This window comes from Xiphophorus maculatus, chromosome 5 (assembly GCF_002775205.1).
Source record: "Xiphophorus maculatus strain JP 163 A chromosome 5, X_maculatus-5.0-male, whole genome shotgun sequence".
NCBI classification, from domain to species: Eukaryota; Metazoa; Chordata; class Actinopteri; order Cyprinodontiformes; family Poeciliidae; genus Xiphophorus; species Xiphophorus maculatus.
In genome coordinates, this window is record NC_036447.1 from 26,913,122 (window position 1) to 26,938,949 (window position 25,828).

Consider the following 25,828-nt stretch of genomic DNA (forward strand, 5'->3'; position numbering starts at 1 on the left):
GCTGCCTACGAAGGCAACATACTTAAGATCTTAGCTTCAGTTTATTATAAAGTGAATCTAAGAATCTAATAATAAAATAACATTTTAAAAATGTTTTATGGTAACAATTACCATCGTTTTTTCTACTTTTAAAATTAAATGTGCGTCGCAAATGAAATATAGAGAAGACAAATCTTCAACAGTATGGAGTGGTTTCCTCGTGAGTGGCTCCTTTAACAATACTCCCACCGTGTGGGATTGTAATGAATTACAACCAACTGAGAAAAAGTCTATACTGAAGGTCTTCACAGATGTTGATTTTGTAGGGGTCTTCAAATCCAGGCCTCAAGGCGGGACTTTTACGGTCTAAAAGTCCCGTAACTTTTAGACTGCTTCTGCTTCAATAAGTCTGAGTCAGATAATCAGGTTATCAGCAGGACTCTGGAGAACTTAACTAAGTTAACTAAAATTGTGAAATTTACAAGAGTAAATCCTGTACAGTAGCAGGTGCAAACAGAAGGCTTTCCATCCAACCATCCATCTGTCTGTCCGTCCGACCGTCTGTCCATTCATCCATCCATTATCTTCCGTTCTGTCGTCTCCGTAAAAATTATTTGAAAATGGAAGTATGCCACAACTTCAATCCTACAAAGACATTAGCTTCTACCTAAACTGACTAGCTTGGCAAAGAGACCATTAGGCAGACAGAAATCTGCAGACGAGTTCTCTAATATCTGTGGTAAGTGAAAGAGTGGGAATAAAAAAGCCTTTCCTTAAAAGAAAAAGTAAAGAGAAGTTCTTTCCATTGTTTGTAAACATTGAAAATATGTGACAGAAAGAGCCCTTGAAAGGGAAGCTGGCCACAGTTGACGAGAAAAAATAAACTGGGGACAATCCATGGGGAAAAGTAGCTAGAGGTTATAAAAGACCTGAGATTGATCAATCAATCAATCAAATTTTATTTGTATAGCACATTTCAGCAGCAAGGCATTTCAAAGTGCTTTACATCATATCAAACACAGAAACACAACGCAACATACAATCAACAATCAAAACACGACATTAAGTCAGGTTCCATCAATAAATTTGTAATTGATTACGTTTCAAATACAATCCTAAACAGGTGGGTTTTTAGTCGAGTTTGCATCCATAGAAGGTTTACCTGTTACACTCCTACTGTGTTATATGGAACAAAATACCTGTTGCTATTTTTATTCCCACTCAAGCTCACAATCACACAGTTTAAAACGATGTAAACAGCATTTTAATGAGCTTCTCGCACGAGGCTCCATACACCTCTGTCACGGAATTTCGAGTGTCTAGAATTTACAGGGTTTGTGTTATGAGCAGTGACTCTCAGTCACTCGCGTTTTTCTTTTGGCACGAGGCTCCGTACACCTCTCACGGAATTTCAAGCAGGGACTCCGCCGTCCCTCACAGATTTTTGTGCAATTCTATGGTACCTGTTAGTGTCTAGAATTTACAGGGTTTGTGTCACGCGCAGTGACCCTCAGTCACTTGCCATTTTTCTTTCGCCGCCAGGCTCCGTACACCTCTCATGGAATTTTGTTCTGGGACTCCGTTGTATAAACAAAACAAATGCCACGCTTTTCAGAAATGTGTACGTAATAAAATGCTACAAACCGTGGGTCGCTCCTTCCGCTTCACATTTCCGCTCTCCTGTGCCAGCGAAATGAAAACCCAAAGCAGAAGCCCAACATATTTATCAGTACTGTCTTTATTTTTATGACTGAAACCAGATACATCAAAAACACACACTGTTGTTCTTAAGCCGTACCTTGCTTTCTTTAACAAATCTCACGGAGAAAACATCGCACATTTCTACGACTACACAGAGGTATAAAGTACATATTGGTAAATATACGTTCGAATTTTTCTCTTTTTGTTTATTTTAGTAGTTATTGTATTGTTATCCCAAAAATAAAAACATCTCCCTATCTCGAAAGCAACATAAAAGACGAGGCATAGACAGCCTCGTCATATGTATCTTATCACAATAACACTCAACAGACAATAGAATTTATTTATCTTGTCTTTTCATTATAATTTTTTTTTATTATACATAACTAGAGTAATGCCCTAAAATAAAGCAAAATCTCTCTGTCAAACACTGAATTATCGCTTTACACATATGTATATATTTATAGAGAGAGATAGGTGTACATTACTGTAGAAGAAAATAGAGCAATGCGTGTTCATAAATACTCAGGAGGTTCACGGTTGAATCCTGTTGTTGAAATAAAACCGAGGCGAAAAGTTCTTTTGACAACGTCGACACGTGTGGCATTGATAATGCTGCATCATTTTAACTCAAGCTTGGTTTCGTTCTCTCGTTTTTGTGCCCTCAGAGTCCGAAGCCGCAGAAAATGTAACAAAATGAACTTTAGTGGGAAAAGGTTAGGAGAGAAAAGTGTAAGTTGGGACGTCGGGCGTGCAAGTGTGTCGCCTTTGATGGTTGCATTTTGCTTGGCAGTCAGCACTAAGGCAACAATTGAACAAAAAATAAAAAAATAAACAGAAAAAAAAAAAAAATCTGTCTCACGTACAAGTATCAGGGAAACAAAACATTGCAACACACACGCATACAGACACATAAATACACTGTTATTAGATACCAGCTACGCTTTATCCTGCATTAAACCGTGTATCTCATTAAAAATCAATCTACTCTTAATTTATTACCCACTCTGGATGTGGGAGTTTTTATAGCGGACAGTGATTTATGTTACGGAGCTGACTGAGAGGAAAACAATGTGATCAGAAGTATTGATTTGCGAAAGGGTGATAATTTTCCCATAACTACACAATCTCCTTCTAGTTCTCTCCATTTCCAAACCATTTTTATCCAACTAATTCTTGTATTTCAAAACATTTTCCCACGCATGTTCACATCACATACGTCTCCAAAGTGTAAACCACGACCGCAGTACCTTTGCATCCACTGGAACCCCTGGTAAAAAATGTTTAAAAAAAGCCCTGAAATAAATACATATTTTTTTAAAGTACAAAATGAAAAGAAGAAAAAGCAGCCTTTTCACATGAGTAGAATAGAATAGTTATTTAGAAGAAAAAAATCAATTCCTTCAATTCTTTTTATATATGTACAAAATTACCAGTACCACACTTATTTTTAACCCTAATCTTTCCTTTGGTCATTTTATACTTAATTCCTTTAGTTGGTGATAATACACATGGGAACTTTTAGTTCTAGGCCTCAAGGCGGGACTTTTACGGTCTAAAAGTCCCGTAACTTTTAGACTGCAGGCAAACAAGTTCAAACTTCCTGTTTCCCCAGGCAAACAGGAAGGGACATGAGCAAATCATTGCTGCTTAAGGCCTCCAGCCAGCAGGGGTCCCCCAAGAGCCACTCCAATTCTCAGTTTGTTTCTCACAAGTTGTTTTTGTTGTTGTTTGTAGTTTAATTCATCAAAGATTTGAGCCAATTTGTAAATTGACAATATTGCTTCTAAAATACTAGTTCTAAATAATAATAATAATAGTCATAATAATATAAGCAAAAAAGCTAACACCTTTAAATGTAAAGTGTACTGCAGTGAAACTGAAGAAATGTAAATTTTTCATAGTTTCAAGGTCACACATCAATGCTGATGAGTTAGTTGAATAATTTCTGCTTCTTTTTTCTGAGCTTTTTGTCACTTTTCATCACCTCCCCACCATTTGCAAATAAATGTCGACAAGTAATTAGCAGGTTTCCGAACGTGCTTTTAAATAAATCAATCTTTGAATAAATCCACTTTTTAAAAAAAAACTCTGCTAAATCTGTATTGAAACAGCATACACGATACCTGACTGGCAACAACAAATGAACAAGTGAGAGAAATGACATAATCTCAACTATTTGTTTACGGCTGTCACATTCTAAAACTCCTAATTCAAAGTGTAACTCAATAAATAAATAATATAAACCATAATTGGACTATTAAATGTAATTCTACGAAGAGTCTCAGCCCTGCCTTTTGGGGATAAACGCAAAGAAAACTTGCCATTGATGAAAGGAAGATTCATGTCACTCTTCTTATTTAAAGAAGTACAAATAAGCCAACACAATCCTCCAGGGTTGCCAATAGAGGAATGCAACAAAAAACAATTGCATGTTGGAGATAATGATCATTTATTTTAAGGCTTTTTAAAGCATCTTGACCAGGGGTGCTAATACCTGTTAACATATTCTAGAGATACATCCAAACATGAAGAGAGCTTCAAGCAACACAATAAAGTCAGAAAAAGTAATTGGTACAAATTGTTCCTCTGATTAGTGTGTCATACTTTCTACCATTGGTAGAAAATCTCTATAAATCTCTACAAGCTTTCTACCAAGGTAGAGAATATGGTCCTCTCCCACTATTAATTCTGTGAGACAATTTGTTACAGATCATAACCCACATGTCTGAGTTACCATGTCAACTTTCAGCCATTGTGTCAAACAGCGGTTTAGAACAGCCCATCAGAATTGCGTGAACTCCGATTATTAGAGACCTGTAACCAGGGTCGGTCTGAGGCAGTGGTTTTCAGTGACAGAAAACAACAAAAATATTCATTCAGATTAGAATTTTTGTTTTGTTTTGTTTGGGCAACAACATCTCAATCCCAAAGCACCATCTGAACCTCGACGTCTCAGTAGTCTTGGCGCTGGTAGCCTCCGGAGCCGTCGAAGGCCCCGTCGCTGTTGGCCTGACCGCCTCCGCCGCCCGGGCTCTCCAAGTCGTCCCCTCCAAAGGACGTGTAGGGCGCTCCAGCTGCATCCTGGCTGGGGTCGGTGTATTCGTGGGAGAAGAGGGCGGAGTCGGCCCCCAGCTTGTATCTCTGGAAGGCGAGGAACGACTGGCCCGCCTTTGGGGAAAACGGACGATGGAAATTGATGGAAGATGGAAGAGCAAGCAAGGGTGCAAGGGGCGCGATCGAACGGCGAGGAAACAAGAGTTCGAAGCAGTGGGGTTACAGTGAAGCGTTTGGAAGAGAAGAGAAAAAGAGCAGGAAGAAAACATCGATTAGTTTGCTGGAAACCTTGGGAAGCCATTTAGTCAGTCAAAGCAGACGACATCTAGTTGAGCTCGTCATTAGTTGCGTTTCCTTTGCAAAGGTACAGAAAAGTTTGTTGATATTCAGCTAATGTCAAAAAAACACAATTTCCGAATTGCAGTGTATTTGTTAATTAACATAATTAAAATCACATGGAATAAGTTTGTTTGTGTGATAAGTTGTTGAAAAACATGCCGCGCCATCATCCTCCTACCACTTCCTGTCGACTTCTTCATATTTTCCGCCTGTATTTACATCCGGTTTGTTGATCATGTGACTCTGTTGATGTGTTTCGCATTTGTGGGAAACACATCAATCTTGGTACGGCTGAAACCCCACCCCCCACTCCCCCGCCTCATCCTAGCGTAAAAACTTTGATCAAAAAACTCACGTTTTTCTCAAAATTGTGGGTGAATTTATTTTCGTAATTCCGATTTGCGCAATCTTAAGGGCAATGCAAACACAGCTAGGGAGACACGAAACCTCAACCCTACTTCGGTCTACTTTCTTGATGCAAACAAGAGGTGTGTCTGTGTGTTGCTAATGCAAAACAATCCCTAAACATCTAATAAATATCCAGCGAAAGTGTTGTTGCCTTTTAAATCAAACTAGACAGCCTCTAAAAACTGCTAGCAACACAGCGTCCATGTGAATCTCCATGAAATAGTAAAACACAGACGGGACATGCAAACTGCATGCAAGACTTCCTAAGTTGCTAGTATTCGTAATGTTTGAATTTTTCACACGAAAACTGCAAAACAGGTGACCGGGACTTAAATAAACTCAATTAATTTGTTGCAAGTACTCAAATGAAGTTAATCCAACTAAATATTATGTTTATACAGTTGTCATGTTAAACACATGTAAATAAGGTAGGTTTGACCAACTTAATTCAGCAGAGAACTTCATTCTCTTATTTCAGTGCACATACTTAGATGTATTTTAGCAGAAATACATACATAATTTTGAAATTTCACAATAAAAATAAAGTCTGAAAGCTAACATTCTACCCCAGCTTTCACTAGAGTTACACCTGAAAACCTTTCAGAATATTTAATTAGCTAATTATGCACAACAAAAAATTCCAATAAGGTACACTAAAGTTTTAGCTATAATAACATGTTGAAACATCAAGTTCTGGAAGTATGAATACCTTCTTCAGGTGATGCAGGTAAAGAAAGATGTGCACGGCACTTCAATATCTCTAAACTCCGGAAAAGATAGCTTTATTTAAAAAAAAAAAAAAAAAAAAGCTAAAAAATAAGAGATCCATAGCTTCGCCTGAGGGGAGCGAAACACACCAAAACCTCTTTGATCCATAAATCATGTCCTGTTGCTTATTCAGCCCTGAAGTACCGCAACTGAAAGCTTAAGGTAATCCACCGACTTCCTAAACCGCTTAACGCTTCCGTCAAAAACCGGAGAGACGGAGCCAAATATCTTTCATTTTGTCTTTGATTAAAAGACAAAATGTCACGGTGCATTGATAGCGTCAAGAAACTAACAATCTTTGTTATTTTGGACCACTGGCTCAACAGTCACACATGTCAGTTGCTAGAATTGTTATTAAAACGTGCCGGAGTCAGGATTCAGATTTTCATACATTCACTTCCTCTAAAGACGTTCAGCCACTGCAACATAACAGGGGCGTGTGTGTGTGTATGTGTGTGGGCGTGTGTGTGTGTGTGTGTGAGCAGCTGCAGAGGGTTCAGGTAGCAGGCAGGGAGACAGAACAGAGTCAGACAAAAGGTTGATGTGGCTGAGGGGGGAACAGCTTGGTGTACTCCTCTTCAAACGACACGTTCTTTAGTTTCTCCATAGAGAAGAGAGTCTGAGCGCCCTGTTGGAGAGACAGCCGCACTCTGGTGAGGTCATTCATGTTCACATTTATGACGGACGTCTGGGCAATGCGCATCAAAACAAGTCGAAGCTAATGGCTAACTACAACTTGGCAAGGATGCGTAAAATGTTTTCAAATAAATTCTTCTTTTGTTGCAGTATCTTAATTTCACGCTGGAAAAAAAGGAGAAAAATTCCAGTTTTAATTTGAGATTATTTTAAACTAAATACGTTAGGAAATAATTGTTTTCAACAAAACCGCCAGTTTCAAAATTATTGGCAACTTTCACAATCACCATGAAACAAATGCAACTGAAGAGCGTTTTAAATAATAATAAGAAGAAACAAGTAATTTATTCTACAAGAGGGGAAAGACAAAAGAAGGCACCTTTAAGTGTAGCCTGAAATATCTCACCATTTTTGCTAATTAAGTTTTACAGAAAGTTTTTTCTGCGCTTTTTTATGGTTTAGTTACATGGGTTAAATCTCTCACTTCGAAAATGAATGTTATCTATTCATATGCCCCTACTGGAAAAACAAACAGGTTTACACAGGATGTCAAAACTCATTCACAGGTCTGTTTTTCTAACGGAAATGTGAAGAAGGTCGTTGCCCTCATGTCTTCTTCAGGGGTTCTCGTGCCGTTTCCTTTTGGTGCAGCGCCACCACAGGCAAAGGGAGGGAACAGGTTTTTCAATTGGTTTGGATTGCTTGACGCACTGTTGCAATCAAACTGAGTCTACCTGGCTGTCAGGTGTAAAAACATCCTTGGATTGATGTAGGCGATTCAGACTCTCAAATTAAAGGTTGGATTTTTCTAAGCTTTTCAGTGTGCTTCAGACCAAACACACTGAAGACCAATGTGTTTGGTCTGAAGGTGCTCTGTGGCTGCACACTGCCTCGGTGTCCTACAATCTGTGGACTAACGAGAGATAAAAGAAGCTCTTACCCAGGTGAAGATTGAGAAAAAGGAGAAGGTGATGGCCGCCCGAGCAGCGTCGCCTCCCTCTCTCAAGGGGTTGTCCTCTTGCTTGGTCACCTGCCACTGATTGGCCAAAAAGCAGAAACCCACAAACCACATGAACGACCAAAACGCTGTACGGGCGAGAAAACAGAAACAAACAGAATAGAGTTCAAACCCTGACCAAAGTGTTAACAGGATCTTTCATCATTAACTCGTTTGGTTCATATGCTATAAACAAGACAAATTCATTTTGATTCTCTTGATGTACAAATCTCTGAGACTGAATCCAGGGGTTTCTGCTGGTCTCACCAATTCATATTTAAGCCTTTTCAAGGCCATTATGAATGAAATTTAAGACCTGTATCACAACGGAAATATATAAAAGAAAACTTCATATTTTATTTAGTAGTAACAGAAAGGTTTTGGCAGTCCTACGAACTGGCGATAAATTTACACTTACCCATGTTAGAGGCAAAAACAGCTGCCTAGCTAGCTAGTTAGCGATAACCTCAACCTCCTCAAGTCACAGAACGTAATGAGGTTGTCTGCGTGCGACTCAAAGGTTTGTTTGACAGAAATATCCTGCGAGAAAAAAAAATAAAACTACACAAAATAAAATATGACAAAATATAAGACCAGTGACTAAGACCACCTGCATTTTTTAAAAATAAATTTAAATCATTTTAAGGTATTAATTTTGGATACGCAGATTCAAGACTGTTTAAGACTTTTTCAAGAATGTGTGGAATGTGTTCATAATTTAAAAAGATTCAGTAGATACATAAGATTATATTAAGTGATTAAATTAAATTGAGAAGTCCTGTTTGTCTTATTTTCTTTTCTTCTGTCTGACTTTGATGAACCTATAAACAAAAATAACAAAATATGAAACAACCAAACAGGTTTTCATATATACAATCATCTAAAAACATACATAAAATATAACAGACAACTATACCAGTGTTTGTTTGTTTGTTTGTTTGGGGTTGTCTTTCTTTCTTTCCAAATACTTCACTTTTTTATATGGACTAAAATTAAATAGACTAACCTATGAAGTTTAAAAAAAAAAAAAGTTCACACTACTTGTTTAAGATGACTGCAAACCACAAGTTGCGAAGTTATGTGCACTTGAAAGTTTTTATTAAACAGAATGTTTTGTTTTACAGTGCACTCAAACAAACGAAAGATTTCACAAATCTGAAATTGTGTTTTCTATTAAAGAAAAAGCAGACATATCAGAAACATCTGATCAGACTTCCAGCAGTTCTTTGGTTTTACTAATTTGTCAACTTTCATGGAAACATATGGTGACAAAGAGAAAGAGAGAGAGAGAGAGAGAGTGTGTGTATGTGTGTGTGTGTGTGTGTGCGCACAGGAAAAAAACAAACAAAAGGCAGTATTGTCTGCGACAGGAACTACCTCATTAAAAAGCCTCTGTGCTTGACAATCTTGTCAGGTTCGGGGCAGAAGCAGTGCAGCAGAGAGGCAGACTGTCTGACACACTGAAGCTCATCGCCGAGACTTGTTAGCACCGGAGGAGGAGCTGTCTGCTTAACAACCGCTTTCATTCCCCATCGCCCCCTCCTCTCTGATCACACTTTAAAAACAAACGCTGCACCAAAGACGCTCGCCGCTGTCAAATAACGCGTTGCTATGCCGATCAGCAAGAAATACACAGAAAGAAAACAGGTCGTTTTTTTTTTTTTTTATTGAAATAAAAATGCAAACACAAAGGTAATCAGAAGATGATGTCTGATTCGAATGTTGTTTTTTTGTTTTGCAGAAGTTAAAGGATAAGTAAATAAAATGTAAAAAAGAAGATTAAAAAAATGTTTTAGTTTACTACATTTCTATTTGTGTAAATAGAGTGCGTTCATCTTTTTGCCACTGTTTGTTACATTACGACAATGAACTTTAACAAATTTGATCTTTTGTCCCAAGAGAACAATACCAAGTACTGAATGATTGAGGAAAATTTTACTTAATTTTCCTCAATCATGGAAAATTATTTTTCCATGATTGGAAAAATAATCCAATCATTGTTTGGATTATAATAACGATTATAATCCAAATAAAAAAAATACAAATACATGTTTGTATTTTCATGTTTCATTTTCAAACATGAAAATACAAACATTTTCATGTTTGTATGAAAATAGTAAAAAGTAAAATGCATTTTACTTTTTACTATAATAGAGCTATGAAATATGTGAAAAACAGAATTAAACAAATTATTTCTTAAATTAGCAAATTTCTATTTTCTATTTATGTAAATAAGATTTTTTTTTTTCACATTTTGTCACATTACGACTACAAACCCTAATGAATTTTTATGATTTTTCCCCTATAGGCCGAAAGCAAGTGTTGCATAACTGAGAAGCAGAAGGGAAATTAGATCTGTTTTTATTATTTTTGTATTAAAATACTAAATAATAACATGTATTAATATTTATGAAACTTCTAGAGACTCACATATTTGCCTATTATTCTTTGGATAGTTCCTATTAAGGCATCTTTTAAGCTTTGACTCAGACTCTAAATTCAATTTCGGTCTGAACTTGGAGTCAGTAATTAAAAAAAAAAAAATTAACAGACTTTGATCTAAGTTGTTTAATTTAATCTCTGGCTGCATGTTTTGGGTTTTCTGTAAAGCATTGCCCTGTATTTAGCACCATCCATTTTCCCATTAAGTCTGGGGCTGCAACATGACAAAATGGAGGCTATGACTTCTCTACCAAAGCGCTGCTGTTGGGAAGAAGAAGGAGAAGAAGAAGTGCGGCTTTACCTGAAATCCCGATGTCAGCCAGCACGGCCTTCTTCCGGTCTTTAACGCTGCTGATCTGGGGAAAGTAGACGTCCAGAGCCAGGAAGGCGACGCAGCAGAGGAAGGCCATGGAGCCCATGAACACGCCGTAGTTACAGGCGTTCTGGTTGCGGTTGAAGATGCAGTACTCCTCCACCTCGCTGGGCCGGTTGATGTAGCCCTCGTTGGCGATGCAGCCGAAGATCACGATGGAGAAGAGCTGAAGAGGAAGAGAAGAGAAAAGCTATCAGGGAAATATAGAGATAAAAACCAGGGAGAAAAAAATGAGCTACGAGCAGGCAGTCAGGCGTCAGAATAAAAACACTTAAAAACGTGGACCTAAAATAATGACTAGTACTTTATGCACTCTTTTTAATCATAAAACATAAAAAATAGTATTAGATTTTTTTAAAATCTGTTTTTACACATTATCTACATTGGATTTCTGTAGCAAAATAAAATTAATTGCGAAAAAAAAATTAGAATTTTTTTTTTCAGTTCATTCTTGATTTGTCATTTGGTTCCAAACTATCTGCTGCTTTCCTCTCCATCATCAAACAACACGCAATATAAAACTATTTATTCATTCTCTTTTCAAAATCTTGGAAATAAAAAGAAAATAGTGTTTTCATTTCTTTACTCTTCATTTTAGAGAGCTGGATGTATAAAATCTATAAACTGTCTATCTTAAATAAATCTATCTTTAAAAAGTAAAGTTCTCGGCGTATTTTACTCAGAGGGAAAACGAATAAAAGGGAGTTGTTCCTCTCCACCGTCACCTCATGCTTGCTCAAGGGTAGGTCGCAGGTTGTATTTAACAGCAAACAAACCAAGACAGACTATATCTGTTGCTTCCCATTGATAGACATTATTTGAACAAGTGGCACTTTGTGATCAACTTATTATGACGGTATTGTATTGTAACTGGATTGAATGGAGCTACTTATAATTAAAACCAAAATCAAACTGTATTGGAATGAACTGTATGAAGAGATCAGTAATACATTTTGGACATAACTGGATTGTATAATGGAAAACTATTTGTCTTTTATTAATTTTGTAGTAAACTTGCTGAGAATGCTTATTTTCAGCAAGTTTGACGATTTACACACATTTTAAATGCGAGTAAAAAACACAAAGCTAGATAAACAAAGCACTCTTGCTGTTGTCTGTAACGCTGCCAGTGCATTTCCAATGATAAACAGCATCCCACTCTGTGTCTGCTGCATCAATTTGGCTGCAGTTTGAGGCTAAGTGCATTGGAGGGAAAAAAATGCAATTACAGACTTATTTTCTGATGATGGTTTCTCCCCTCTTTGAAAAGCAAATAAAACGACAATGTTTCTTCCATAATTCCTCCTGCATCTTTTTTTCTCGCCTCTCTCTCTCTCTTTCTTTTTTTTCCATTTCCCAAAAGGACAGACGATACAACAGGCTACAAAATGGAGTCAATACCAAGAGCAGGTTACTAAGATACCATCTAATCCCCCCTCTCTGCTCACTTCCACAGCGTCGCAGAAACGTCCTTGTCAATATGACACCACACATACGAACAAACAGGATCCTACAACCCAGCTTTACCTTTTATGTCATTTTATTTATTTATTTTTAGCAGCCAGACTCATACTCCTGTTGATAAAAGCAGATCAGACAAACTCCATCCAGCTGTCAAACCCTCAGAGCAAACCTCCCGGGAGCTCGATGCGTCCGGGTGAGAGAGAATGTCTGTGGGCTTTCCTGAGATGAGCGATGGACCCGTGAATGCGACTGGGAGAGTGAAGCAGAGACAGAAGGTCGGAAGTGAACCTTGAGGTTGGCGAGTGGCTCAGTTCATTCAGCTGGTGTGTCAGTGTTTGAGTAGAGAATGACGGCAAAACAAAAGGAGAAACAAAAAACAACACAAAACATTCATTTCAGCACAGACACCGAGAGCTCATCAACGAATAAGCTCCGTCAAAACCAAGCTGAACATTTGGAGTTCTGACTGGGACAACAGACGAACAGTTCATTATTAATTCATTCTGGGGCACGAGCGGCTTTTATTCTGTTATTAGACGGGACTTCGTTTCTAGAAAAAAAACATCAAAGTGGCTTCTAGATGTGGTGACGTCACTTATGATGTTTCACATCTACTCAGTGTTTGAGGACAAACTGCAACATAAAGTGTGTCAATATTTCTAAGGTGAAACAATAAGGATGCACCGATGTGAAAATTTGGGCAGATATCGTTATCTGATATTAATACTGCTGTTATGGCCGATAACCAATATTCATATATCATATGTATATATTCCTCTACACTTTTGACATCATGTCAAAGCAACCACATTGTCTACTTTGCACCCTCACAATCCTGTGTTTCATCACTATCACTGTCACATGACTCAGGACGCACCAATATGAAAGTTTAGGACAATATCGATAACCGATATTAATATTGCTACCATGGCCAATAACCAATATTGTGCATATAGTTTCATATATATATATATATATATTTCACCACCCTTTTGACATAAAAAAAACCCACAAATGGCAAGAAGATGAAAATAAATGCTGTTGGTTGTTAATAAATTAATTTATTGGTTCGATGCCGATATGCAAAAAACATTGCTAATATCAGCAGATGCCGATGTTTTTGTTAATGAACAAAAACATCAAGCCCAAACGCCACCCTCTCCAGAAACACATACGCAAATGGAAACAAGACTGGAATAAACATTATTTGTGAATATGGGACATATTCACATAGTTTTAGTTATCGGGCCGACACCGATAGGTTGAAAAAAACGACTAACATTGACCAATACTGATGTTGATGTCGCTATTTCGAGGATCACAATGGAAAACCTTTAAAAAAAAAAGAGTCGTCTTCAAAGTTTGGACTAAACCCAAAATTGTTTTATCTGTTGTGCTTGGGTAAAGTGTTATTCTTGAAGTAGTTGCAGGTCAGCTCAGAGCAATATAAATCAAAAATACGAGTTGCCCTGCAAAGAAAATCTGAGCATAATAGTGACTTTTAATAGTTAAAAGGGGTCATTTAGAAAGAAAATGCTGAATAAAAGTAAAAATGAAATAAAGTTGCACTACGTTCACATGGATAACTTGAGTCGACACTGTGCTCTTAATTTTATATGATGAATGATAACCGAGTGAAGAATTTTTTTCAAGATTGCTGGTAGTAGTAATAAAGCATTTAACAATACTAATAACTAAGCAGTAAAAAAAAAACAGGTTACTGATTTAGTGTAGAGTTGAGCTGAGTCAAGGTACACAATACAGTTGAAACCAGAAGTTTACATACAACAAATTAGGAGATGAAAATCTCTAAAAATGTTCTTGCAATGTTTTATGACATTTAATATAAATAATTACCAAATATAAATAATTTAGGTAATTCTATTGGCCAAAAACAGGAGAAGTTTGGTCTTATTTACCTTCAGAGATAAAGGAAAAAATGTGTATGTGTCTTTTTTTTTAAAAATTCCGTGTATGTAAATATCTGGTTTCAGCTGTAGGCACTAGAAACGGGTCGTTATTTTAAAAAAAATCATAAATAATATGGTTGTTTTCATTTCTAAACGTTACGTGGCAATAATTCTGACCATTTACCTTCAAAATGTAACTTCTGGGAATGTTTTGCATGTAACTCAATTGACTATAGGCTTCATAACACTGAGAGAGACATATTTGACTGAAATCTATTAGTAACCGATAAAGTAATAACCAAACTGTTCACAATTGTACTGTATGTTTGTAAAATGCTTTCTCATGTATGCCAGTTTGACTGAAGAAAGACGGAGTATATTTCCAATAATTTCAATACTGGAAGAGTTAGTCAGTGAGTACGTTTCCCTCCGTATCTCCATCGCTCTCGCTGAAACTCCCCCACCCCGCCCCGGCCTGCTCTCGCTGTTTGGAGGATGAAACTGACACCTGACTCCCCCACATCGACATAATGTCTTTTTCATTAGGGACGGAGAGGATGACGAGACTGAGGAAAGAATGCAGGGATTGTGGAGGCAGAAGGGATATGGAGGTGGTGCTATTTTTAGCACGCCTGCATCATGGCTCCGTCCTTCCCTCCCTCCCCCACTTCGTTTTCTCCCATCACCCCTTGTTACTGGCCTCACCTCTGCCCACAAGCCTTCTCGAGAAGAGTGAGTGCGCTTCGTCACACAGATACATGCAGCTAAATCGCTGCTTCACAGAGACTCAGCTCAGAAAACGCAAAGTCACAAGCACCAATATATTTCCCTCCACACTATTCAGGACGTCGCATGATGTCAGAGGGAATGGAGAAGACTCAAGAAAATAGTCAATTTATAAAGACAATTTGAATATTTCAACCTCAAACATTGCTAACTGTGCCACTTATACACTAGCTTATTTGCTTGCTAGCTAGCTAGAATATATTTTTTCGATATTTTGGATATATTTGGACAAATATATCCAAAGTATAAAGCTAATTAATATAATTAACTCACTAAACATAATTATGTTGATAAGAAACTTATGATTTGACAAAGTAAAGTGGGTTGGACTTCATAAAAGCAGGAACTGTTCATTCATGCTAATGCAAAGGCTATCTACTTTAAGTATCAGAAGCTAATGCTTTAAAGTTTTTAAAAATTGCTACTCTTAAAAGCACTTGAGCAATGTTTCGGAAAGAAATGATTTGAAAACGATATATTTTTTTAACAGTAAGTTCACTTTTTTCCCCCATGTGGAATCAAGGAAGTGCTTAGAGGCTTTAGAATTTTCAAAATGGTGACATGCTAGTTAGCATAGCCTCTCTGACTCCAAGAATAGCATGTTTTTGTTAGATTTTACAGTATGGGATATAACGGGGGCTTGCTATGGAGGAGTTCAAGATGCACACAACGGTTTTGATTGAAGACAGAGGCTGGACCGCAGATGCAATAAGCCAAGACTGGCCTAAAGCTGACCTGTATAAAGCAATTAAACCACATCTTTTTCCTGCTAATGTTTATCCGCTGGACAACAAGATAGACTACAGCTGTAAACAAACATGGAGTTTATCCACATTTTTCCTGGTGGAGTTACTGTAGGAATGCTCATGTGTGCAACCTCTCTTCATAGAGCAAAAGTTGCGATAAAACAGTTGGTTTGGACGGCTGATTTAGTAAATTTGTTGTGTGTGTTAAACATGTCCACCAAAGTGAGACAGGTTGGTCTCTGCAGGAATCACAACAAATGTGGCATCTAAACCAGGGGTGGAAATTAAAAATCTTCTCCACCATCCACAGCGGCTGGTAGAGAAGATTTTTTACCGGCCACTCAGACATTTCACCAGCCTCATTTTCTTTCTTCTTTCAATTACAAACCCCACAAGTACAAGCAAATTATAGAACATATATAATTTATTCTTAGCTCTATGAAAACGAATTTACTGACAATAAGTTTACCATACAGATAAACTCTGTATTCTGTACATATACAGAATAATTTAACACAAAGCATGGACACCTAAACAGGGTTGTAGTGCAATAAGTTAATTTGAAGTAATTACTAACCACAAACTTTAACTACACCACCCTAACATTCTTGCAATCATGGAACATTTCCACATTTCGGCAACAACTCTCCCTGATAGTATTTGTTAAAGATGTGTCTAGTCATTTTTAAAAATATTTTTAAATTGTATCGGTAGCTGAATGCAGCTTTTTTTTTTCTTTTCTGTTCAAACCTTCAATCCGCCACAGTGGCGGGTTCAAACATATGTTCAGTGGTTTCTGAGATGGATGCTAAAGAAGTTAGTCAGTTCTCTTATCGAGGACAGTCAGACCTGGAGGGCAACTAGTGCAATGACACACTTTAGTTTTTCGGCTAGTCCCTTGAGTAATTCCTCCAGGAGATAAGCTTACCACCAGGGACTCCCTGCTCTCTACATTCCTTCAATTTCCTAATTCTTACTTTTTCTACCTGCTCCATTAACACATCCATAAGCCCCATAAATATTCTTATCAGATACCGATTGATTTATGCATGGTCTTGTTTGCAGAAAGTAGACCATAGGCTATATTGCCAGAAGTCTTGAACCATTGAATTCATGTGTTCAGTTCACTTCCATGGCCATAGGGGAGTAAAGTGAAGCATTTAGTGATTAGGACTGCTTCAACTGAAATTTGTGAAGGACTGAGCTGATCTCAGTAGCTCATTAAACTTATGGTTATGGTTTGGCAATGGCAGTGGATGAAGTGAACAATGCCATTCAGTCTGTATCGGCCATGCTTTTAAAATATTAGGTGATTAAAATTGGAACAATAGGAATGGGTAAGAAATGTTATTGCTGGCAAAGAAGTAGTGGCCCCATTCCCCATGGAGTTGCTTACAGCGCACGCAATTTCCGGTAAGCTTAATCGAACTCCTGCATCACATACATGCAAACAATAACAATAAAATTAAATCTGATCATTTAAAACTTCAACAGAGTCCACGCCTCCTGCAAGAAGTTGTTTCTCAATAGCCGATGTTCCAGACCGTCTGTAAGAAAGGAAAGTGGCTGGTTTTTACCAGGCTAGCTGTTTCTCAGGAGTTGGGGTCGTCCTTTAAGTCCATTGAAACAAACCCCTCATGATTCAGGCATACAAGGATACAAATTGGACAATTCCATGCCCCTAACTTTTGTAGAAACAGTTTTGGGTCGGCCCCTTCCTGTTCCTGTTCATCAGTCGGACATTTATGTTTGCGTTTCGTCTGGAGGAACTTGACTGGCCTGTACCGAGTCCTGTCCTCAACCTGACAGAACACCTTTGGCATGAATTAGTGCGGAGACTACGATCCAGGCCTTGTTGCCCAACAGCAATGTCTCACCTTACAAATGCTGACCTGAATGAATGTTCAGAGCTTTCCTTTTTGAAAGCTGAAGGTTTTCTAGTGGCCTGTATTCAACAGTAGCTTGACAGGAAGAAGGGCAGAGAGAAAGAAGCAGGAAGATATGGAGCAAATGGCCCTAGATAGGAATCAAACCGACTGATCTACCACTGTGCCATGTGTTACCCCTGAACAGTTAGCTCTTCCCATAAACACACTCTGAACCTTGTAGATGTAATGAAGGGGCACAAGGACGGAGGATTTACTAAGGTATAATGTCAAGATTTTCACTTCCACTTTTAACTGCTTTGCTGTTCAGCAGGGGTGTAAAAAACAAAAAATCTTCTGACACCTTCACATTCTTCACTTGGTTAGTGAAAGTTAAGTATGGCTATGAGTGTGTGACTGTCTTTTTGTGTATTTGGAAAGTGGATCCCTCCCTGATCTGCAGACAGATCACAAGGCTTTAGGAGGTGAAGGAAAAGCATGTGGGCTTCTGATCTTGTGACCACTGGAGGGTCACATACAAATTCCACTTAAAGGATGCCGACTGCTGCGACTGTGCGTCCATGCATGTGTGGACATGCTTGTGAAACTGTGTGCATGCATGCCTCAGTGCATGCATGCGACTTTCCTTCTCTACTGTTCCTTGTTTTTGACTACATTTCTGTGTAAGATTGTTTTATAACTTACAGATTAACGGATTAACTGATTTCTAAATATAAAAGTCAAAACAGCCCAGTCTGTCATGAGTGATTTAAGCTAATGCTGCAACGGAGTGAGGAGCTTTGAGATACATCACACAGTCAAGGCAATTTACAAAAAAAGAGGCCAATCTAATCATGGGACTGTGACAGAAACAGCTTACCACATGATATGGTCAATAATATTGCTTCTTATTTCAACGATTTATCAAAGTAGAAGTCTACCAATTTAATAAATTAATTCCCATTGGTTATATACATAAAGCTCTGGAAAAAATGTAACGAGCGCTTAAAATGATCAGTTTCTCTGATTTGACCTTTTATAGGTTTATGTTTGAGTAAAATGAAGATTGTTCTTTTATTCTACGAACTACTGACAACATGTCCATGAAAGTCCAAAGCAAACATTTGGTATTTATCTGCAGAACATGAGAAATGGTCAAAATAAAGGAACGGATGCAGAGCTTTCAGACTTCAAATAATGCAAAGACAACAAGTTGATATTCATTTAGAAGCAACAACACTAAAGAGTTCAGAAATCAATATTTGGTGGAATAACCAGGAGGTTTTCAATGGGGTTCAGTGCAGTGGGCTCTTTATTTTTTCCAGAGCTGCAGGTACGAAATGATTTGTTTACATGTGCAAGTAAACTGGTGTAGCTGTCCCAAAACTGATATTATGTAATGTATGTTTGAATGTTTTCTATTTTAAGAAAGTTTGAATAATTGTCCAATGTTTTCTTAACCCTATTCTTGTCATGTTTGAGGGAAGCAAAGACTCAGAAGAGAAAAAATGACACTTTTTTCCATTCACCAGCAAAACCAAAGGTTTCACACAAAAATTTAAAGATTTTTTTCACTAAATACAAAAAATACTGAGAAATTACATTAGTAATTGGCTGATAGGGTTTACATTCCCTGTATGCGCGTGAGTGTGTTTGTGCAGCTTCTACATTACTGGATGCTGCAGAGCGTTGTCCTGGGCTGGGGATACCTGCCGTCGCCATGGCAGCAGCGGCTCGCGTAACGACAGTGAGAGCGGCAGAGACGGGAGGCCTTGTCAAAATATAATTCAAGGAGAGCCGCCGCAGTATCAAGGGGACGCAATGAGACAGGCACACACACAGTGACAAGTCCAGGTCCCACCGGCTCACATTGCCTCTCATCCACTGCATTGAGTCACTTTTCACACCACACATTGTGTCACACTGAAAGCCTTACTTTTAATTTAACTTCACTGAATGTTAGCGAAAGCGTAACCTCTTTCTGGTCAAAAAAAAAAAAAAAAATCTGCGAAAAACAGTGCTAATTTAATACATTGTTTTTTGTTTTAGAAAGTCAGAGTGGTTAATCTTAGGCGTTTTGTGCAAAGCAGCAGTTGTTTTCTGGTAAATGTGTTTAAAGCCGAATGGGGAGGGGCATATCCGGACAGATGCCGAGGAACATGTGTATCCCTTCTTGTTCAACTTTGAATCTTGGAATCTCTTTGAAATCAAGACTAGTTTTTCACACAAGTACATTGTATGCCAGTCTTTAAGTGTTGTGTTGTGTAATCTATCAATTACTTTCACTTACAACTCTTAAGTGCATTTTAACCAATCTACATTTGATAATAAGCATCCTATTCTTTGTTGTGTTTAATCTCTACTGAGCAAATGTTACATGGTGATTACTCAAGAGAGATAACACAGTATTATCTGTGGAACAACTCCTTCTTTTTCTCCTTTTAGCTACTTGATTTAATCATTGTATGTTGCCCTTGGAGTACAAACTTCTCAAAAATCAGCCTAAACAAGCCGTTACCACTGTGATGCTAGGCAACTTAAAGACAGCACATTATAAAATTTAAATGCGCTATTTCAGCCCTTCTTTACGAAGATGTCAAAGATCCTTTGTGATCAACGACACCAAATAAAGTGGCCATTTTTATGTAATCTAAAGGTGGAACTCAGAGAGGCAGAAAAATAAACATTGCTTATTCTGCTAATGTCTAAGAACAAAATAAGAAACGCAATTAAAATCACATGTGAATACGTTTCTTCAAATCACTATAAAAACATGCAATGCCGTAGTCCTCTGACTACTTCCTGTCATCATCTTTTTTTTGTGGTTTGCCCCAGTAGCAACATCTACTTATTGAAAAAGTGTTTCCATTGCAGTTTTGCTAAATAAACCAACTTTTTCATGCTAGCACCAACACTTTTTTATCAAAAAACTGGAGTTTTTTTCATAAATTGCTGTGTTTCCGTTAAGTGAATCTATTTTTGAAATGTCAAATCGAGCAACTATACGATCAATGGAAACGTGGCTTCTGAGGGTTCATTTTCAGAAAATACTACACCAAGGTACACGTCAATATAAACGCCACAACGCTTGCTTGGTTCGCGTGCACTCAACGCAAGCTTTCAAAACCGTGAAAAGAATCAGCATTTCAGTTTTTGAATGTCTCTGGAATGTATGTGATCATTTCTGGTTCAATCTCTAAATACCTTAGGCTGATAAAACCTGAGTTAGAATTTTCTACACTCAGACATTCTTTAAAACACAGTTTAAGACTTTCAAAACCTTTCTTCCTGTTTGTGAAAACACAAAAAGGGAGATTTAAAAGTGTGTGTGTGTTTTTTTTTTTTAAACGTGGGTGAGAATATTTTATGCTAATTCCATTCTTTACATTACATTTTAATTTTGTTTTTCAATCTCATGAGCTGGATGTGTCTTTACCAACTATAACTATAACATGCTAAATGAGATTCAGATTTATTGCTTTGTTGTCAGGTGCAAACAGATCTATGTCAAGCTAAGCCTGTCCAGCGGGCAATGACAAACTGAAAACAGGAAGTGTAATTGCATATGTGTCTTTTGGGTAAAGGATGCATTTAGGTTCACCACAAAAGTTGGACGTAACTGGCTCAGATTCATATCAATCAGAGACGTTTAGGGTGTTATCGACACCGACCCGCTAAATTCCTAAATGTTCAGTGACTCCAGATTCACACCAAACTGATTGTTGCTGTGTTATTCGTGACTAATAGCTGAAATTATGTGGATGCCTGACTAATAACAGCAGATCCAAGTGTATTCACTTGCATTCACGGTACGACCAAGCAACTGAAAGAGTGTCTGATTTCTGACTCGCGTACAAATTGACAGAGTGCGAGTGCACTCCTGGTTTAACACGCTCCCGAGAAAATGTTCCATACTGCCCAATTTCTGTCTGGGTCGCTACAAATAACAATGCCTCCTAGTATCTAAAATGCTAATCCCTGCTAAAATTTAAATGCTAACTCATTTAAATTTTAGCAGGGACACAGTGCTGCCCTTTCCCCACTTGTTACTTTAAGTGAGACCTGATATCATAGTTTTAAGTTTTAAAAATATACAAATATTTATTTTAAGTGATGGATTCCTTGGATAGTCAGTGAAAAAAAGCAAGTATTTAGAGTTTGAAAATTAAGAGTAGAAATTGTGTAAGTGAAGTTTGAAAATCTTGTTATACTTTGAAAGTGTAAGACTCGTGGGTGTCCAGACACTGTGATTCTCCTTTGTAGAATAATCCACAGAAACAACTGAGCTCTTTCTCAATGTGGAACATTTAATTTATTTTCCGCTACTCAATCAGCTGTCACTGAACTCAGCTGTCACCGAATCCGGGGAGCCTTTCAAAATAAAACCCTTCCAAAACATTTTACATGTTCATAACTCCAATCTTCGCTCTTACACTAGCTAAGCGATGCTCATATAACTAGATCTGGCTCTTAAGGACCGAAAGACATTCAAGGTCATTTATCTAAGCTTTAGATACAATAGGTAAAAGTACCAAACACCAAACTTCCTGTGTATTTGTTTTTAAAAAAGCAAAGATAAGCAGTCGTGCGCTACATTTTGTGCTGCACTGAGTTAATACTAAATCTAAAAACGCTTCGAGCACAAAGCTAAACTGAACATCCCATTTACATTTAGAATGATTTGCTCCGCTGGCAGAATTTCAGGAACTCTGTACAAAGCAACAAAAGAAAAAAAGATGGGGGAACATCACCAGCTACGACAGCGGAGATCTCTCAAAACGCAGATCAAAGTCAAAAATACGTTCTCTTTGCTTGCTAAGTCAGGTTGACAGTGTTTGGTTTGCTCTTCATTTAAGGCTCCGATCAGATGCAGGGTACCCTCTTTTCCATCTGTCACTATGTTCCCTGCCGCTCCGCTCTGCCGTGCATCACAACATGCCTCACACACACTCATGATCACCCCCGCAGTCAGCTCCCATGATGGCCAACAAGTGGGACATTGACAGCCCTCCACCGCCATTCATGAACTGGTCTCTGGTCGTCCCTGCTTGATGTCCTCAGTCCAGGGACATTCAAGCAACAGACAGCTTCCTCCCCCACACACTGCAGCAGACTGAGTATCAACTCAAAACACCACAACTCCGCCCGTGGCTGTTACCACGGAGACGTGTTGTTGCTCCGGTGAGACTTTGGTGGCGGTGCATTTGACGACGGACCAAAGAGACTCTGCGCACCTGTGTGCGTGTGAGCCCGATTAAAAACATTTAATGGTTCAAATGTTTTTAATGCGTTTTAACAACAACAAAATGTCTGATCAAATGATCGGCAGTTTACATTTTGATAACTAGTCAAATACAACTTTGAGCTCTGCGGGAAATAGAGCTAGTTTTCATTAGAAAAATGTAATCATTTTTTTTAAAAACATTTTTTTGTATCAATAATGAATTAATTGAATAAAAAAACACAAATCAAATCATTAGAATATTGCACAGAAAGACTTCACAGCAACAGTGGGTCAGTTTCCAACTAAAGTGCAAAACCTGCAATCGTTAATTGCAAATATAACAATATCCATTATTGTTATTCTTTATTGTAAGTATCCAGATTAGAACAACTTGACATGATAAATCAAAGATTTTAATAACTGATTAAAAAATTATGTTACATTCTTAATAAACCAAAGATTTATTATTGTTTAGTAGACAGTACCACTCTATCTTGAAGTTAGAAGACATGCTAGTTGGGCTGGGCAACATAATTTAAAAATACAAAATCTGGGTATTTTTTTAAATGCCAAATCCGATATCTGATTTGAAAGATTTCCCCTCCCCCCCCTCACTTTTTTCCCCTTAAAAATAAATCAAAGAAATGATTGAGGAAAAAAAAATCGTTTAAAAATTTGCTTCTATATCAATCATTCTGCTTTGTTCTTGCCTTCCTGTCGTAAAGGATATGCGCGCTGCATCGCTACTGCAGCAGCGGATTTTTTATTCTTTTAAGGGAATCAGTTTAAAAGTGTCTAAAACCACGTGTACGCCACACTTGTAAGATTTTGACTTGCAAACATTTTGGAAGATTTTGTCTCTTTTTCGCTGACAGCGAGCGATAGAAGCCGAAGACAGGATCACGATTTGAATGAGCAAAATGTGGAGTAGTTCAAAGGATGAGTTCCTCTCCAAGACCCTTTAAGGAGACACATTCTCAAAACGGGACACGAATAGCTCAAATAGCTCGTCATCAGGTACAAAGTTCTGACTAAAATATGTGATATTTGTACGGCATGCTTATAGCTACAGCAAAAAGCGTCACCCTGTGACTGGGGGAAATCAGGTCTGATTATGACATGCTTCAGTGGGTAACCCCATGACTTAGCCTCACATGATATTCATGGGTAACAAGTTAACAGCATGAAGGCATGCAACTTTCATAAAGCTGAAAGATTTACAAAACCAAGGTCAACATGATAAGGAACTTCACCTCACATTCACATGAGATTTTACCGAAACATAAAGCAATTATAGGAGAAGGACAACTTCAAAGAGTTCACACCTTCCATAGACATGACTCAGTAAAAAAAAAAAAAAGAAGTATATTTTTTTACTAAGAGACTAAGAGGATGAACTCAGTGAAACCCCTTTGTACAAAGCAAGGATTTCTTTAAATTAGCAGGGTTTATTTGCTAAACCTTTGAGCCGCACATCACGATTAAGAGAAACTTACTAGGAGAAATGACCATTAAAACCTTGGATCAAATGAAAAAGGATCGCTGAGTTCAGATTCTTTTGGCTGCTGACCTAAAAAGCATCTTAAAAAGTTTCCCCAACTGTTGCCAGGCCTTTGATTAGTGCTGCTCCTCGGTGGTTTTGACAGTGCGCAGCTATTAGAAAAACAAAAACTCTGAAAACTCATTTTTAACGTTTCTGCAGCTCAAATGTAACCATATTAAATATTAATACCAAACTAGAGGTCTTATACAACGGGATACTGCAGCAACAACAGCTTATGTGTACAGGAACAGATGTAAATTGTAGTCACTTGTCCTTGTCACCAAAACGAACAAAAACAACGTAAAAATGGTGGCAAGGACATTATTTGCGTCTTTGATTAAAATGTTTTTTTTTTTTTTAATGCTGTAGAACAACTCACCAAAGAAGGCCTACACAACGTCATACATGCACAACCATAACAAATCCCACTTTTCACGTCTGTCATCTCTGAGTTTTGCTCACCCAAGACACGATGCGGAGAATGGTCTGAGGCTGCTGGAGGAAGGTGACAGGGTCGAAGGCTCCCCCGGCTTTCCCGGCTCCGTATGCCTGCATCCCCTCCATTGTCCTCCACCTCCTCTCTAGACAGCCGCCTCTCAGATGATCCCCGTCTCCTTCCCCGCTGTGTGTGTGTGTGTGCGCGCGTGTGTGGTTTTTTTCAAAGGCACAAGGTAGGTGTGTGTGTGTGTGTGTGTAGAGAACCACCGGGTAGTCGACACGGAGAAATTCCCCCAGTCCTGCTCCGGACGGATGCAAAAAAAATATTTAAAAAAAATAAAAGCTCTCGAGCGCGCAATATTCTTCTCCCCGTCGTTTGTCTTTACTTTGTGTTTTTGTTTATTCCGGCCAGGAGCTGAGCTGTTTGGATGGAGGTGTGTTTCAGTGTTTTGATGATGCTGTATTGCCCCGCCACGTGAACGCGCTTCGGTCGTCACGCCTTGAGCGAATCGTGTTATTTCTACGAGAGCGCGCCCAGCCAGCTTCCCCCCACCTTGCCCCCCCGCCCCCCGAGCCCCCTCTACGCACAGTCCCCCCCCCGTCCCCCACCTCCGAGAGCTAATGTTTATAGGGCACGCGCCCCTGCTCACAGAATCTCAAGTAGTCACGCGCTGCTTTAGGTTGCTCTAATTCAAAGCGCCCTTTCCCCGGGGATGATGTCACACCGGTTACATTTGAAACATATAGAAAACAGTTGCAGTTGCTTTCTTTATATCTATTTAAACCACACCACATTAAAAAAAAAACAAAAGTAAATTTATGCATCTCAGTGTAATTGAGTGATTTATGGTGCATTTTCTGCCCTCTAGTGGTCATATCACACTTTGCTTAAATATGGACTTCTCCCTCTATTGTAATTACTGCTTTATGCATACTTTCTTTAAAACAGCCCATATTGACAACACTTGGTTAGCACACATGGAAATGCCGGAAACTGAGCCGCACAGAAAAGTTTGATATGCTTCTCTTCTTCTCTGCTTACAAAAGCTCTGCCTTACAAGACCTCCTCAGGGGAAGTATGCCATGTCATCACAAGTAGCCAATGAGAACATGATATAGCCACTTACGTACTGGCTGAGTGGACCAATGAGT

General features: G+C 38.3%; 1 protein-coding gene across 2 annotated transcripts; it reads right to left on the reverse strand.

The window, feature by feature from the left end:
* Nucleotides 1-1,699: 1,699 nt before the first annotated feature.
* syngr1 (synaptogyrin 1) lies at nt 1,700-25,203 on the reverse strand. 2 transcript variants are annotated; one of them, XM_005812720.3, is made up of 4 exons: nt 24,701-25,199; nt 10,629-10,866; nt 7,829-7,974; nt 1,700-4,851 (listed from the first exon to the last, which is right to left on the reverse strand). In XM_005812720.3, exons 1-4 carry the CDS (start codon nt 24,800-24,802, stop codon nt 4,636-4,638), a joined length of 702 nt encoding a protein of 233 aa, XP_005812777.1. In that variant the 5' UTR covers nt 24,803-25,199; the 3' UTR covers nt 1,700-4,635. The 2 variants fall into 2 exon arrangements, with proteins under 2 accessions (XP_005812777.1, XP_023189041.1); XM_023333273.1 differs by lacking the exon at nt 1,700-4,851 and adding an exon at nt 4,858-6,880 and having other exon boundaries at nt 24,701-25,203.
* Between the last annotated feature and the right edge of the window lie 625 nt (nt 25,204-25,828).